This window comes from Mustelus asterias, chromosome 19, assembly GCF_964213995.1.
Source record: "Mustelus asterias chromosome 19, sMusAst1.hap1.1, whole genome shotgun sequence".
NCBI classification, from domain to species: Eukaryota; Metazoa; Chordata; class Chondrichthyes; order Carcharhiniformes; family Triakidae; genus Mustelus; species Mustelus asterias.
This window is the reverse complement of record NC_135819.1, coordinates 61667324-61683319: the sequence shown is the minus strand read 5'-3', so window position 1 is coordinate 61683319 and position 15996 is coordinate 61667324. Positions and strand designations below refer to the sequence as shown.

Sequence of the window (15996 nt, the reverse complement as noted above, 5' to 3'; positions counted from 1 at the left end):
CGCCAGAGAACGGATCTAAAAGTCGGATCTGAAACACTCCCAGATTCAGCACTTAGAATCAAAATGGTAAAATCGGGCCCAATGACTCTAGACATAACAAAGGCATGACTGAGGATTTCAGAAGCATAAGAGAAGAGATAGGGTTCAAGTCAGTCAATGTAATGGAGGTGGAAATAGGCGATAATAATGATGGAGGAATATGAGGTTGGAAGCTCATGTCAGGGTCAAATGTGCTATCACAGTTACAAACAGACTGGTTTAGTCTCAGAAGGCTGCCAGAGAGAGGAATGGACCGTGTTGCAAAGGATTAGCGGAGTGAAAATTGAAAACAATGGCTTCAGTCTATTTGAAGGAAATTTCTGCTCATCTAGTACTCAAGGTCGGATAATAGTCTGATAATTAGCAATAGTGGTGTCATTGAGAGGGATGGCGGTGAGGCAGAGCTGAGTGTTGACAGCACAAATGCTTTCAGACATTGTCACCATGGGCCAGCATGTGGATGATAAATAGGAGGGGACCAAAGATAGAATCTTGGGGGACACAAGAGGTAACGGTGCACGAAGGGAAGCCACTGAAAATGAGGGCTACAATGAGATGGATAATAATGGAAACAGGTGAAAGGAATCCCATCCAGAAAGACAAGTTGTTAGGAATTTGGGGAGTTAACAAGGTTAATAGTTGAACTTGAGATAGAAATAAAATGACAAGTAACAAGATCAGCCAGTGTTTAGAGGAATAATGAGATGCAAGTTGCCCAATAACAAGATTAGCAGATGTATAGGGAAATTGAGGTGCAAATCATCAGTCTACCGGAGATCAGTGGATCTTTACAAATGATAACTTTATAGGCAAGAAATTTGAGAACTGTAAACATTCCAATCCACAGGGTGGAATATCAAAGAAATGGAACAATATAACTGCTATATTCTCCTCTGAAAGACATGGGTCGGAATTTTATCGGCCTGCTCACCACAGGAATTAGGGCGGGCGAGGGACAGACCATGGATAGGTCTGTTGACCTTGGGCGGGATTGTACGGTTTCAGGACGAGAGAGGTTGTAAAATCCCGCCCATAGTTTTGTGCCTTCGCTGAACCAGGAAAAGACTTTATCCCAGACTTGGTCATCTAAGCTATTGTGTAATAACTATAAACTGGATTTCACTTATAGAGTTACTAAATTCAATGTTGTTTGGGAAATGGGGTGTCTCAGTGAGTTCAGGGAATGTGGGTATTGTTTCACCATCAACATACTTAAGTCATAGTGTATATTAGTCATTCTTGTTGTGTGCTTTTCTACTTTAATAAACACTCTGTATTAATTGTTAATGTCAAGAATGGACTGGTTCCTCACTGGTTTATACATGGTTCCTCACATTATTCTAAACAAATATACCACTAAGAACCAATGTTTCATGTTATCCTTCGGGGTTTTGAGACACTCTCACACAGATAACATCAAGGGATGCTCAACAAAATTGGGTGCTTTTTAAACATAATGAGAATGAGGAACATGAGAATGTATTATTTAAAATAAGGAGATGACAAAGATGGCTCTTGCTCTAGCCCAGACTTATTTGGAAGTAGACAATATAATCTTAGCAAATTTGAAAAGTTTAGCTAAAGCTAAATTGATGGAAATGGCAGATTAATTGGAATTAGGATTATCTACAGGGTCTAAGAAAGCTGAAGTAATTGAAAGCATAGCAACACATTTAAATAAACAAGCGGTGTCAGACAGAACCAGTATTTTGAGAAGGGGGAAATTGAATTAGCTAAAATTCAATTGCAGAGAGAATAGAAATGAAGAAATTAGAAATGCAAGAAAGAGAGAGCTTTCCAAAAGGAGCAAGACATAAAGGGAGTTTTCCAAAGGGAATTGGAAATGCATAAGTTAGCAATGGCAGAAAGAGAAAAGGATAAAAAGAGAGAACATCAAATGTAAATGCAATGAATTGCAGCAGGGACAACACAGCTGGATGAGGAAGAAAGTAGTTCTAGATATGAACCGAGTGGGGAGATGTTCTATGAGATATGAACCGAGTGGGGAGATGTTTAGATTTGTACAGGCACTTCCAAAATTTGATGAAAGGAACATCAAGGCATTTTTAATGTCTTTGAGAAAATAGCGAAACAGATGAAATGGCCGCAAGAGATTTTGACATTGCTCTTACTGTCTAAACTTGTAGGTAGGGCTAGCGAAGTCTATCGCCGGAATTCCACCACCCCACCCACCACAGAATCAGAGTGGGCGAGGGGCAGACAACAGAAATGTCCATTGACCTCAGGCAGGATTTTCCGGTCTCGGGTCGTGTCTTTGTTAGAGGAAAGGTGTGGGGAATATGAGACAGTGAAGAGAGCTTTACTGAGTGCTTATGTGTTCGGACTGGAGGCTGACAGACAAGTTTTGAAATGTAAACTTATTTTGAATTTGAAAAGGTTAAACAAAATAATTTTGATAGGTGAGTGAGAGCATTAAAAATAGAAGACATCTATGAGCCTCTTAGAAAAGTAATTCTGTTGGACGAATTTAAAGACTTGTTACTGCAATGATAAGGACTCTTGTGGAGGAACAAAGAGTTAAAACTGCAAGACACACAGTGGAGCTTGCTGACGCTTATGAGTTAGCTAATAGGTCAAAGTCTTTCTTTCAACACTTGTTTAAGTCTGAGAAAGATAGAAGATAGGAAAATGCGAGAAAGCATAGTCAAACAAGAGAGGAAGTGGTCGAAAATTCCAAGGAGATTTCACCTCACAATAAAAAAGATAGTACTGAGGGAATAAGATATGAGGAAAGTCAGGTGTTTTCATTGTAATAAACTGGGCCACACCAAGTCAATATGCTGGGGATTAAATGGAACGCCAGTTGGAGTTATAAATCTTGAAAAAGAAAAAATGCAATCAAAAACTGGAGAACAGGAGAATCAGGTTGGATTTCTACACAGAGGAAAATAGTAAACAATAGGAATAAAAGTGTGTGCACAAATGATACAAGGGCAGAGTGACCAGGAGGGGACTGATGTGTTCAAGGATTTTGTATGCGAAGATAAAGTATTTCCATGTGGACAGACTAGAATGGGGAAAATTATTAAAATTTTAAGAGATACAGGTGTAAGTCTGAATCAAACCTGGGTCCCAAGTACTGTGAAGCAGCAGTGCTAACCACTGTGCCACGGGTTATCTTTAGTAAGTTAAATGAAGATGAAACAGACACAGGGAAAGAGACAAATGCGTTTAATTCAAAGAGACTGATAGAATTATAATGGGGGGTGATTTCAAATTAAAACAGATCTATCAGATGGCTTACTCCGCTTTGGAAGCTCAATGTTTTCTTGAATGTTATGTAAAGGACCAAATACTAATGAGAAAATGGCAACCACCACATGATAGTGTAGATGGCAAATGGACAGAAATACACCAAATTGTATTACCTCCTGAGTATAGGAAAGAGATTCTAATGAAACAGGGAGAAGGAGAGGGGTTAAATTCGGACCATGACTTCCCAAAAACTAATTTGGGTAATGAGAAAGTCCTGGAAAATTTAAACAACTGGTTAACTTATTTTCCAGAGAAGAGTCGGAGCAAATTGAAAAATTGTGGGGATAAAATAGGTAGAACGGAGTTAGCAATGCATGATGTAGATATGGGAGACACAGTTCTGATAAAACAACATCCATATAGGTTAAATTCAGAAAAGTTATCACAATTAATCATAGAAATCATAGAAACCCTACAGTGCAGAAGGAGGCCATTCGGCCCATCGAGTCTGCACCGACCACAATCCCACCCAGGCCCTATCCCCACATATTTACTTGCTAATCCCTCTAACCTACGCATCTCAGGACTCTAAGGGGCAATTTTTAACCTGGCCAATCAACCTAACCCACACATCTTTGGACTGTGGGAGGAAACTGGAGCACCCGGAGGAAACCCACGCAGACACGAGGAGAATGTGCAAACTCCACACAGTGACCCGAGCCGGGAATTGAACCCAGGACCCTGGAGCTGTGAAGCAGCAGTGCTAACCACTGTGCTACCGTGCCGCCAGAAGTGCTTACAGAAGGATATTGAATATATGCTCCAGAATGACATGGTTGAATTAAGTTTAGAGATTGGAACATCCCTATCATAAAGGTGCTGAAGGCAGATGGAGAACAAAGACTTTGTGTGGACTATAGGACAGTTAACAACATCACCAAGAGGGATTTATTTCCAATTCCACATTTGGAAGATTGCATCGAAAGAGTTGGACAGTCTAAATGCAATACGAAGATAGACTTGCTAAAGCGCTATTGGCAAGTACCTCTGACTGAGGGGGCAAAGGAAGTCTCCGCATTTGTAATGCCAAATGGACTTTATCAATTCAAAGTTATGCCATTCGGGATGAAGAAAGTGCCTGCAGCTTTTCAGAGACTCACGAGTAAAGTTATTTAAGCGCTGAGTCACTGTGCAGTATACATTGATAATTTAGTGGTTTTCAGTCAAAGTTGGTAAGAACATCTGCACCACTTAAAATAATTGTTTGACTGCATAAAAGCAGCCAATCACATCATGAATCGAGTAAAAAGTGTGTAATAGCTCAGGAAGCCCGACTGGGAAGGAACATAGTTTATTTACGGAATGCAAAGTAAAACCACTACTGTGGTGTACGCACAGTAGTTCTTGCCTCGGTTCTGCCTCATAAAAGGTTTACACTATTATACATATTCCACCTGCGGCCCCTGGCACCTTTCATCTCGTCAGCACATTGTCCTACGCCTTTCTTCTTCATTTCTCTAGCTTCCCCTTAAATGCATCTATTCTAGTTGCTTCAAGCAGAGTAGTGGTCAAGAAATCCAGCTACTAACCACTCTGGCAAAAGTAGCTTCTTCCTTATTCCCTTTTGAATTTATTGGTAACAATCCTATGTTCATGGCTCCCAATTTTGTTCTTCACCCACAATTGGAACTATCTCTACGTTTACCCTTTCAAAATCTTGTTGGAATTCCCCCCTCCCCTTCTCCTTTCTAGATTATTTAAGGGAAGTATAATGCAGAAATGAAGGAAAGATGATACTTTGCTCCACAGTGGAGAATGGTGGGGATTAATCATAACTCAGACAAACCTTCCTGCAATGTATAAAGTGAAAGACACCAACATCAGTTCAGTCAACTCAATCACTTAACCAGATGGCTGTACAGAGCTGGCAATTCAATCACTAACTTTAAACTTCAATTTCAGCTTCACCCACAGTTGAACATGAAGGAAGAGGTGACAGAGAGGAACAGAGAGAACTAAATCATTGGTTTTATAACAAAAATGAACCATGAGCAGCAGTCATCTCTTACTCACACACACACACACATGACTGGTGATGGAAGTCAGACCATTCCCAGTGTAAACAGAAACTCCAAGATTTCTTGGAATAGTGTGAAACCAATGTAGAATGTTTCTGTAGTGGAAAAACTAGTGGCTCAAATTTACATGATTAAAGATATATGTTTTACAGAACTACAAAATTATGATGTTATATTTTTAGGGAGCAACATGTATGGCAAATTCACAAATGGTATTTTTCTTTCAAATCCTTTATCAAAACAAAGAAGCTTCCTTTGGTCCGAGTTGGATCAAAAATAGACAAGGGCCTAGCTCACAAATTAGACTTTGACAAATGATCCATAAACTGCTACATTGAATAGTCCGGAACCACCATAGTTACCAGCTGTTTATCTTTTCCAATGCAACGGTTCAAGATACAGTCTAAAAATGGCACAGAAGGTAAAACAATTTCTGAAAACAAGTTGCAAATAGGAGCCAACGTCTGGGAGCAAGTTTTAGACAGGAATCAGAGAATCATAGAAATTTACAGCATGGAAGGAGTCCATCATTTCCATGCCAGCTAACAAGAAGCATCCAGTCTAATCCCAATTTCTAGCTATTGGTCTGAAACCTTATAGGCTACGGCACTTCATGTCATATCCACGTACTTTTTAAAATGCTGAAAGTTTCCACCTCTACTATCTTTTCAGGCACAGTTCTGGATCCTCACCACCCCTGGGTAAAAGGTTCCCCCTCAAATCCCTCTAAACATGTTACCTCATACTCTAAATCTGTGCCCCCAGGTATGGACCCCTCAACAAAAAAGATTATAGCCTTCCTATCCACTCTATCAAGACCTCTCATAATTTTATACACTGCAGTTAGGTTTTGCCTCTCAGCCTCCTCTGTTTCAAAGAAAACAACCCAAGCTTATCCAATCTTTCCTCATAACTAAAATTCTCCAGTCCAGGCAACATCCTCGTAAATCTCCTCTGTATCCTATCTCGTGCAATCACATCTTTCCAATAGTGTAGTGACCAGAACTGCGTGGAATACTCCTGCTGTGACCTAACCAATATGTATATGTTCCAGCATGATCCACCAGCTCTTATATTCTATGCCTCAACGAAGAAGGTAAGTATCCCATGTCCTTTCTTGATGACCTTATCTACCTGTCCAGCAGCATTCAGGGATCTGTGGACACGCACGCCAAGGTCCCTCTGTTCTTTTATCCTTCTCAGCATCCAACCATTTATTTGTATTCCTCACCTTGTTAGCCTTCCTCAAATGCAATACCTCACGCTTCTCGAGATTAAATGCAATTTATCACTTTCCTGCCAACCTGACCAGTCTATTGATATTTATCTGCAAAATGTCTGAGAGTGACTTACCAGTGGATAAAATAGTATTTAAACACTTGTGTGAAGTTCAGGAAACCAAAAGGATTGACATCACCATGTGATGTTGGAGAGGGAAGAATCTGACAGGAGGAGATGAACATTTTTTAATGATCTGGAATGCATTGACTGAAAGGCCAGTGAAAGCAAATTCAACAGTAACATTTGAAAGAGAATTGGTAAACACTTGAAAAGAAGACATTTGCAGGGCTTGGGGTAAGAGTGGGTCAGCATCGACTTGATGGGCCAAATAGCTTTCTTCTGTGCTGTATCGTTCTATGATTAATTTCTGTACTGTTTGTGGAACCTTGCTGATCACACATTGGCTGCCGCATTTGCCTACAAAACAACAGGGATTGCCTTTCAACGAGTAATTTATTGGCTGTGAAGAACGTTGTGGTGTTCTGAGAATGTGGGAGACGCTGTATAATGTAAGTTTCGGTCCTCATCCAGTCTTTTCACTGAGCAACTCCTCATCCATTGTGACTTTAACCTACCCTTGAACTCAACTCCTTTCTTAACGGCTGACAATTTGACAGGCAGTGTCTGAAGTCATGCGTCCAGTTTAGCAACTGGTCACCTAAGGAAAAATAGACTGCAGTTACCCGGGGGATTATCAGATCTCTCAGCAACATCTCAAAAGGAGATGTTTGAAAATGCAGTACCATTTTGCACAAAGCACACTATGATCGGTCAGTTAATCTACTTGGTGCAGCAGGGTTACTCCATGAAGTTTTCACTCCATTCCCACTTCTCCTCCTAAAATGTGTTGCTGCATGCCTCCACAGTTCCTCGTAAACCAGCTCTGCACTACATTTGCACAAAGCCACGTGACCCTATAAATTGTGAATATTGTTCCACAAGGCCATACAATTTCAGAAATTGAGAATGTTGTTCCATTACACCTTGCCAACTCAAAAGAGAAATCTGCTTTTATTATTGTACTTTATTTCTACCTTCCTGACAGCGTTTGCTGATTGCAAGGCTGTCATTCTTCCTGTTTGAGCCGAGACAATGGTTACCAATTGTATATTCAACTACATGGAGCATCACATGGAATACAACTGTAGCAGCAGTCACAGAAGATTAATTGTGAGGACACCGGGCTGATTTTCTCCTTCGCCAACCCAGGGACACTGTAACCTCTACAGCACTGCTATTCAAAAGAGTACCCTTTGTATTTTAACAGAACAATTGGAGTGATGGTGGACAGTACAGGAGTGTAGCCTGCAGCCTTTCTCATCAAGTCACCAGCAACAGTGATCAGTGGTTTGGTTCTCATGCATTGCCCTTGCAATGGGACCTTAGAGCTGGACACATTCAAGGAGAAACTGGTGGTTGCCCTGTTCTCTGGATCTTTGCAGCATTCTGGATTCAAGGCCATTCACAGTCATCTGGGCATCAAAGCTATGTCACTCAAAAAATGAGGCATTTTGTCCAGTTCATCCTCTACATGATAGATCCCAATAATGTCATTCCTCACCAAGAGAATGCCCCAAGTACATGTCCAAAGCAGATACAAGCAAAATATTTACCTAAACAAAAGACACAAGAGCTATAACGCAAGTGCAGCAAGTCAGGGCACTGTACCACACAACACGCCATGCACGGAGCCCAACAATCCATAATTGCAACAAACAAATCGCACACTCCAACCCAACAAAATGCAAACCCCAACCCATCAAAATGCACACTCAAACTCAACAAACCATTCTTCCGAGCCAAAAACTACTTACAGCACTTATAATCAGCACCTTTGTTAGCAGGGCAACAACGTCTGAAGTTCATACCGGAACTTTATTGTAAAGAAACACCCTAAAATGCTTCACAAACAGACATAAGAGAAGTAGATGCTTAGGAGGATTTTGCAGAGATGGTGGGCTGGGGTCATGGAGAGAATCAATGATGAGGAGAAAAATATTTAATGTAATGCATTTGGAGAGCACAAGTCTGTGAGTGGTGAGTAGGACATAATATTTGTTGTTGAGTTTGGTATACATTGCAGTTTACATGAGATGGAAGACCAACAAATATGGCAGTGAAGTAGTGAAAACTAAGGGAGAAGTGTGATCGGAAGGGTAAAAGGCAGCTATGTAAATTGCCATGATGAAGAAATCAACGTACTTTAATTTGGTGTCTGGTAAAGATGGAGGGGCAGCAAAGTTGGATTAAAGGAGATGGTGTTCGGGGTGTCTAGTGGACTATAACCTGTTCTGTATTGTGAACTAAAACCCGAGGTTCAGTGTCTGGATGCATTGTCTGTTGCGTACTCTGATTCTGAACCCCAGTGTTCAGTGCCTGGAGGTCTATCAATGACATATTGTGATTCTGAACCTCAGGGCTCAGTGTCTGGGGATACTGTTGATTATATGCTGTGATTCTGTACCCCAGGATCAGTGTCTAGGAGGTACTGTCTTATACATACTGTGATTCCGAAGCTGGGGTTCCCTCGTTAGAGAGGCACAGTTTGGCTGAAGTCACAAGGCAGTTGTGAGCCACTGTTGGGAGAAATGGAACCAAATTAGTGGAAATTAGGAATGAAAACAGAACTCAGGAACTGAAATGCATGTGATTTGTGTCTGCATGTGTCTGTGTATCTATGAGTGTACATATGTCTGTGTGTACATGTAAGAACATAGGAAATAGGAGCTGTAGTTAGCCACTGAGTTCCTCCTGGCTATTTCACCATTTAATATAATCATGGCTGATTCTCCTCCCCAACTTCATTTTCCCTCCTGATCATCATGTTTCTTAATTTCTTTGGAGTCCAAATCTCTATTGATCTCACCCTTGAATATATTCAACGACTGCGCATCCACAGTCTGCTGGAGTAGAGAATCCCAAAGATTCATAATCCTCTGAGTGAAGAAATTTCTTATCTCCATATTAAATGGCCATCCACTTGTTCTAAGACTGTGCCCCGTAGTACTAGACTCTCCAGCCATCAGGAAACAGTCTCGAAGCATCTGCCCTGTCAAGTCCTCTCAGAATTTAAATGTTTCAATGAGATCACCTCACAGTCTTTTAAACTTCAGAGACTGTAGGGCCCATTCTACTCAATCTCTCCTAATAACCTTCTGATCACAGGAATTAATCTATTGAACTTTAGTCACACCTCGTTAGAAAAGTATATCTTTTCTTAGCTACAGAGACCAAAATTGTGCACAGTACACCAGGCATGGTCTTACTGTGAAGCTGTGACAAGACTTGTTACTCGTGTACCCCAAGCTATTCACTATAAATGCTGACATGTCATTTACCTTCCTAATTGCTTGCTGCACTTGCTTGTTAGCTTCCCATGTTTCTTGTGCAAGGACACCCAAATCTCTCTGTTTTTCACCATTTACTAGTTTTTCACCATTTAAAAAATACACTTTTTCTATTCTTCCCACCAAAGTGGTACCTACCTCACCTTCCTACCTCACTTTTCCTCAAATTATACTCCATCCTGCCCACTCGATTAACATGTCTATGTCTCTTTGCAGCCTCTGTGCATCATCCTTGCAGCTTTATATTGTCAGCAAACTTTGATACATTACATTTGATCAAAGTCAGTAATATAGATTGTAAATAGTTGAGGCCCAGCCAGCATTGATCCTTGCTAGTAACTCCACTAGTAACTGCCAATCTGAATAATACATGTTAATTCTCACTCTCTGTTTTCTGTCCTTTAACCATACCTCTATCCATGCTAATATACTGCCCCCATGAGCAACAACCTTTAGTGTGGCACCTTATCAAATGCCTTTGAAAAATTAAAATATATTACATGCACCAAATTGAATTTATCTACCTGCCAGTTACATTCTCAAAATACTCTAATAGATTGGTCAAACATGATTTCCCTTTTGTCAAACCCAACAGTCTCTTGTTACTACTTTAATAATAATGGATTTTGACATTTTCCCAATGGCTGAGAATAAATGGCCTGTAATTCACTGCTTTCTCTCCCTCTCCTTTCTTGGAGAGCAGTTTTACATTTTCTGCCTTCCGATTCACGAGTACATTTCAGATGTTGTGAATTTTCAGAAGATCACAACTAGTGCATTCGCTATCTATGCAGCCATCTCTTTTAGATCTCAAGGATGTAGGCCAACAGGTCCAGGGGATTTGCCAACTTTCAGTCAAATTAATTTCTCTAGTGCTTTTTCTTTACTAATATGAATTATTTTAAATTCTCACTCTCATTAGAGTCCATTGTTTTTGCTATGTGTTTACTGTCTTCTATCATGAAGACAGGTACAAATTGTTTGTTTAATGTCTCTTCTATTACCTTATTTACTGATTACTCCTGTCTCAATCTCTAAAGTTTTTCATCACAAATGATATCTTATGTGACTATGACAATGATAAATTATCCTGCCTCATGATTCCTGACCTGTCTGCAGGCTTTGACATAGTTGACCACACAATTCTCCTTCAACATTTCTTCACCATCAACCAACTAGAATCCATAGAATCCCTACAGTGCAGAAGGAGGTCATTTGGCCCATTGAGTCTGTACCAACTCTCTGACAAAACATCTTGCCAGGTCCTCCTCTCCACTCTATCTCCATTTACCACGCCACTCCCCTTAACATACACATCTTTGGACACTAAGGGGCAATTTAGCATGGCCAATCTAACTAACCTGTTGGACTGTAAAACAAAACCAGAGCACCCAGAGGAAACCCAAGCAGACACAGGAAGAACGTGCAAACTCCACACAGTGACCCAAGGCCAGAATCAAACTCGGGTCGCAGGCGCTGTGAGGCAGCAGTGCTAATCACTGTGCCACCCTGCCGCCTAGACAATGGAACTAGTTCGAACTGGACTCACCTGATTCCATTTTTATTCATATATAGCCAAAGAATCAGCTGCAATGGATTATCTTCCTGTTCCTGCACCATCACCTTTGACACCTCGAAGGATTTGTTTTTGGCCCATTCCTATTTCTACATGCCCATTTTGGTACAATTGAAGAGAAAACATTCCCTGAAATATCCTGATAATTAGCCTCTCCAATCAGATACAGCGCTATGTACAACAGAGCGTTGCTTTCTCTGAAGTACCGATTCCACTGATCTGGCTGTTACGGTTTGGCACAGGGATCTGCCTCCTGGAATTAAGTTACAATGCCATTTTGTCCAACACCAAAACCATACATACAACCTTCTTCTGTTATGGAGCAGACTGTGGGTGGGGGCATGGGCATGGTGGTGCTCAGATCAACCCATGTGAGGCACAGACTGTATGAAAGGAAATTGTTAAACAGGCCAAAATCAGACATTAGAAACATGCATACCAAAGCAACACATGCTGCAAATGTGAAGTATAAATGGAAAAATGCTATAATTGTTCAGCAGTTCTGGAAGCATCTGAGGAGAGAGAATAGCAGAATTAATGTTTCCCACCTCATGAAAGGTCATCGATCTGAAACACTGTTTCTCTCTCCAACGTTGCCTGATCTGCTGAGTGTTTCCAGTATTTTCTGTTTTTTGTACGAGAGCTTCGGTTTAAGGCAGAATGATACCAGCAATAAGAGAGCGATTAAATAGGGGCAAAGTGACAACCATTCATTATTTAAACTCTTTCACATCGAATGTGATCATACTACTGGATAGATTAAAGGTGCCAGGAGGCTTTAAGATATGATTAACAGAGGATGGGAGAATGACGATCAATAATGTTGGCAAGGAAACAGCTAAAGGGAAGGTAGGTGTCAGAACTGAAGACAGAAGACAATTGAAGGTACAGGGACAATCCATGGAAGAGTCAGATAATGGTTACAGCATAGAAGGAAGTTGTTCAGTCTGCCATGTATGTGCAGGTTCATTTCCCCACCCTTTCCCTCTGGCTCTGCAATTTTCTTTCACTTCAGAAGCTTATCCAATTCCCCTTTTAAGGCCACAATTGAATCACACTTTTAAGGCAGTGCATTCCTGATCATAGCCACACATTGTAAAAAAAGATTTTCCTTATGTAGCATTTGGTCCTTTGCCAATCACTTTAAATCTATGTTCTCAGAATCATGACTTTTCTGTCATTTGGAATAGTTCCTGCCGACCAACCAGGTCCAGATCTCCCATGATTTATCAAATTTCCTCTTAATCTTCTCCAAGAACAACCAGTTTTTTCCAATCCACGTAACAGAAATCCCTCATAAGGGAACCCATTCTCGTAAATCTTTTCTGCACCCTTTCTCAACCCGCCACATACTTCCCAAGGTACGGTGCCCAGAACTGGACACAATACTCCAGTTGAGGCTAAACTAGCGTTTTACAAAGGTTCATTCATCACAGCTTCCTTGCTTTTATATCCTATATGGACGCCACCGGCAGAGAGCAAATGCTGGCATTAAAGCGTAAAGACCAGGAAAGAGTGAGGAGCTCAGGAGTGGAAAGAGAGGCAGCAGAAGCCTTAGTTCCCAGTGGTCCGGGAGAGTGCCGTGCATTGAGTGTGCAGCCCCTCGTGGTTGAGCTGCCTCAATGACTCTGAAGTCTGTGTCATACCAGCAGATTCCATGTTGTGTTGCCGGGCAATATTGTTCTATTCTCTGTCTTGACGAATTCTGAGCAATATCATCGTCATGGTAACCACTGAACAGGGCCTATAATCACAGTCAAGCTGCTGACAGCCTCCTCCGCAGGAGAGGCCCCTTTAAAGCACTCGCTAAATCTGATGCAAACTGCTTCAATTAGAAACGCTGCAATTTCAGGCCATTCAAACCCCTACCGGGGGAACCGTGATTTCAAAGCTGGAAGAGGAGCCCAACTCAAGGCAAAGTTTCATCCAACCAGAACTAGATCGAGAACAATCGCAGCCCCTCACCAACACTCACCTCTCCCCACCCCCCGGCACCCAAAGGTGCTGAATCTCTCCCCCTCCTCCCAAAGGTGATGAATCTCTCCCCCTCCTCCCAAAGGTACTGAATCTCTCCCCCTCCTCCCAAAGATGCCGAATCTCTCCCCCTCCTCCCAAAGATGCTGAATCTCTCCCCCTCCTCCCAAAGGTACTGAATCTCTCCCCCTCCTCCCAAAGATGCTTATCCCTCCTCACCACCCCCCCCCCCCCCCCCCCGCAATCTCAGGAACATCCCCATTCTAACACCTTATCCAAAAGGTCACTCTTCAAGTGAGAGCTGTCTGAGTGTAATCGAGACATTCCACTGCATTAGGCATCACAACAGCTCGTCCTGCCTTTTCACACGAAGAGATGCCAGCAAGCGGCACTGTTTAACCGTCAGTCGCTGATCCCACCTCCCTCCTCCTCCTGCATATGAAGCTGAATGCAGCCTAGATGGAGCCAACATCTCCCCTACTGTGTGGCTGTTTCATAATGTATGAACTCCCTGATGGCCCAGCAGCAACCTACAATCTTATTTAAAAGTTAAAGGTTATACAGATCGGAGCCCGCTGAGATGGCTCATGGAACTCACCCAATGGAAGAGCAAGATCCCAGGTCGCTGACCTTATTAGAGACAGTCCTGAGAGCAAAATAGGCCGCAGAGCTCCCGGGTCGGGTGGGAATGACCGTCACCACCTGGGAGTGTGCGGTTGTTAGGGACAAAGGGAATTAGACTGTCCTGAATTGTACATAAAAAAGGGAGCGATTCAGCAAGGATCAGTTGACGGTGGAATTGTACCCCAGTGAGAGTCAGTGTCTGTGGAACTGTATCCCAGTGAGAGTCAGTGTGTGTGGAACTGTGTCCCAGTGAGAGTCAGTGTGTGTGGGGGAACTGTATCCCAGTGAGAGTCAGTGTGTGTGGAACTGTATCCCAGTGAGAGTCAGTGTGTGTGGAACCCGTACCCCAGTGAGAGTCAGTGTGTGTGGAACTATACCCAGAGAGAATCAGTGTGTGTGGAACTGGACCCAAGAGTCAGTATCTGTGGAACTGCATTCCAGTGAGAGTCAGTGTCTGTGGAACTGTATTCCAGTGAGAGTCAGTGTCTGTGGAATTGTACGCCAGTGAAAGTCAGTGTGTGTGGAACTGTATTCCAGTGAGAGTCAGTATGTGTGGAACTGTATTCCAGTGAGAGTCAGTATGTGTGGAACTGTACCCCAGTGAGAGTCAGTGTGTGTGTAACTGTATTCCAGTGAGAGTCAGTATCTGTGGAACTGTACCTCAGTGAGAGTCAGTGTGTGTGGAACTGTATTCCAGTGAGAGTCAGTGTCTGTGGAACTGTATTCCAGTGAGAGTCAGTGTCTGTGGAACTGTATTCCAGTGAGAGTCAGTGTCTGTGGAACTGTATTCCAGTGAGAGTCAGTGTCTGTGGAACTGTATTCCAGTGAGAGTCAGTGTCTGTGGAACTGTATTCCAGTGAGAGTCAGTGTCTGTGGAACTGTATTCCAGTGAGAGTCAGTGTCTGTGGAACTGTATTCCAGTGAGAGTCAGTGTCTGAGGAACTGTATTCCAGTGAGAGTCAGTGTGTGTGGGGGAACTGTATCCCAGTGAGAGTCAGTGTCTGAGGAACTGTATTCCAGTGAGAGTCAGTGTCTGTGGAATTGTACCCCAGTGAGAGTCAGTGTCTGTGGAGCTCGTAGCGCTGTGAAGCTTAAGGTTTTTCGAGAAGAACTAGGGGAAAGTAGGTAATTGCCTGAGTTTGTGCTGCTGTTGGTCGGGTGTTTACACCACTGGGTACCTGACACTGGGAAACAATTTAAAAACTGAAGCCTTCGGGAATACAATGAAGATTTTATCTCAACCTGCAACAACAAAAATATTTCCCCATACATACTAAAACATCCAATGGATTACAAAGCAGAGACTGGCAGTTTTAAACGGTTTAACGTTGCTTGTGCTTTCTGTTTTGTTAAATCGCTGGCAGTTTACAGAGAACTGGATCAGACATGCCGAAACTGGGTGAGGAACCCAGGCATCGCATAACCGAGTCAAGCGCAGATTAAAATAATTCTCACCCGCCTTCCAGGTAGACATTGTCGGTGGGACAGGAGATCGGGCTCCCCTAACACACCCAAGCTGCTTCTCGCCTCTGCCTCTCACTCCAAGTGACAATCTTTTCCCGTGTACATTAGAAACTCTGACACATTTCTGCTAATTTCCCGAGCATGCTCAGAGAGTTTCAGGAGATGAAGGCTTCCCACCACTGAGCTATTTTTGGAAGCCAGTTTGTCATCATTGTGCCAAGAGCTGCCGGCAGGCTTGATAATGGAGCTGAGTGACACAGCACCTTCACCAGAGTGCTCCCCAGAACAAGTCAGGCAATCGGTAGCCTCCAGCAAATACCCCCAACATTGCTCACCTCAACTCGCTCCCTCTTTGCGGTCCCTCGGGTTAATCCAAGGGGATGAGGGTGTGGAGTCC

The 15996-nt window shown here is 42.5% G+C and overlaps 1 protein-coding gene across 1 annotated transcript in view; it reads right to left on the bottom strand.

The window, feature by feature from the left end:
• Positions 1–15710, bottom strand: part of LOC144507499 (uncharacterized) — a 60085-nt gene extending 44375 nt beyond the window's left edge. The window contains exons 1-4 of the mRNA XM_078234623.1: positions 15591–15710; positions 9118–9190; positions 8429–8515; positions 7190–7272 (exon numbers count right to left, since the gene is read on the bottom strand). Coding sequence (XP_078090749.1) covers positions 7190–7272; positions 8429–8480 — 135 coding nt within the window. The 5' untranslated portion in view covers positions 8481–8515; positions 9118–9190; positions 15591–15710. The remainder of the gene's footprint in view (positions 1–7189; positions 7273–8428; positions 8516–9117; positions 9191–15590) is intronic.
• Positions 15711–15996: the final 286 nt, after the last annotated feature.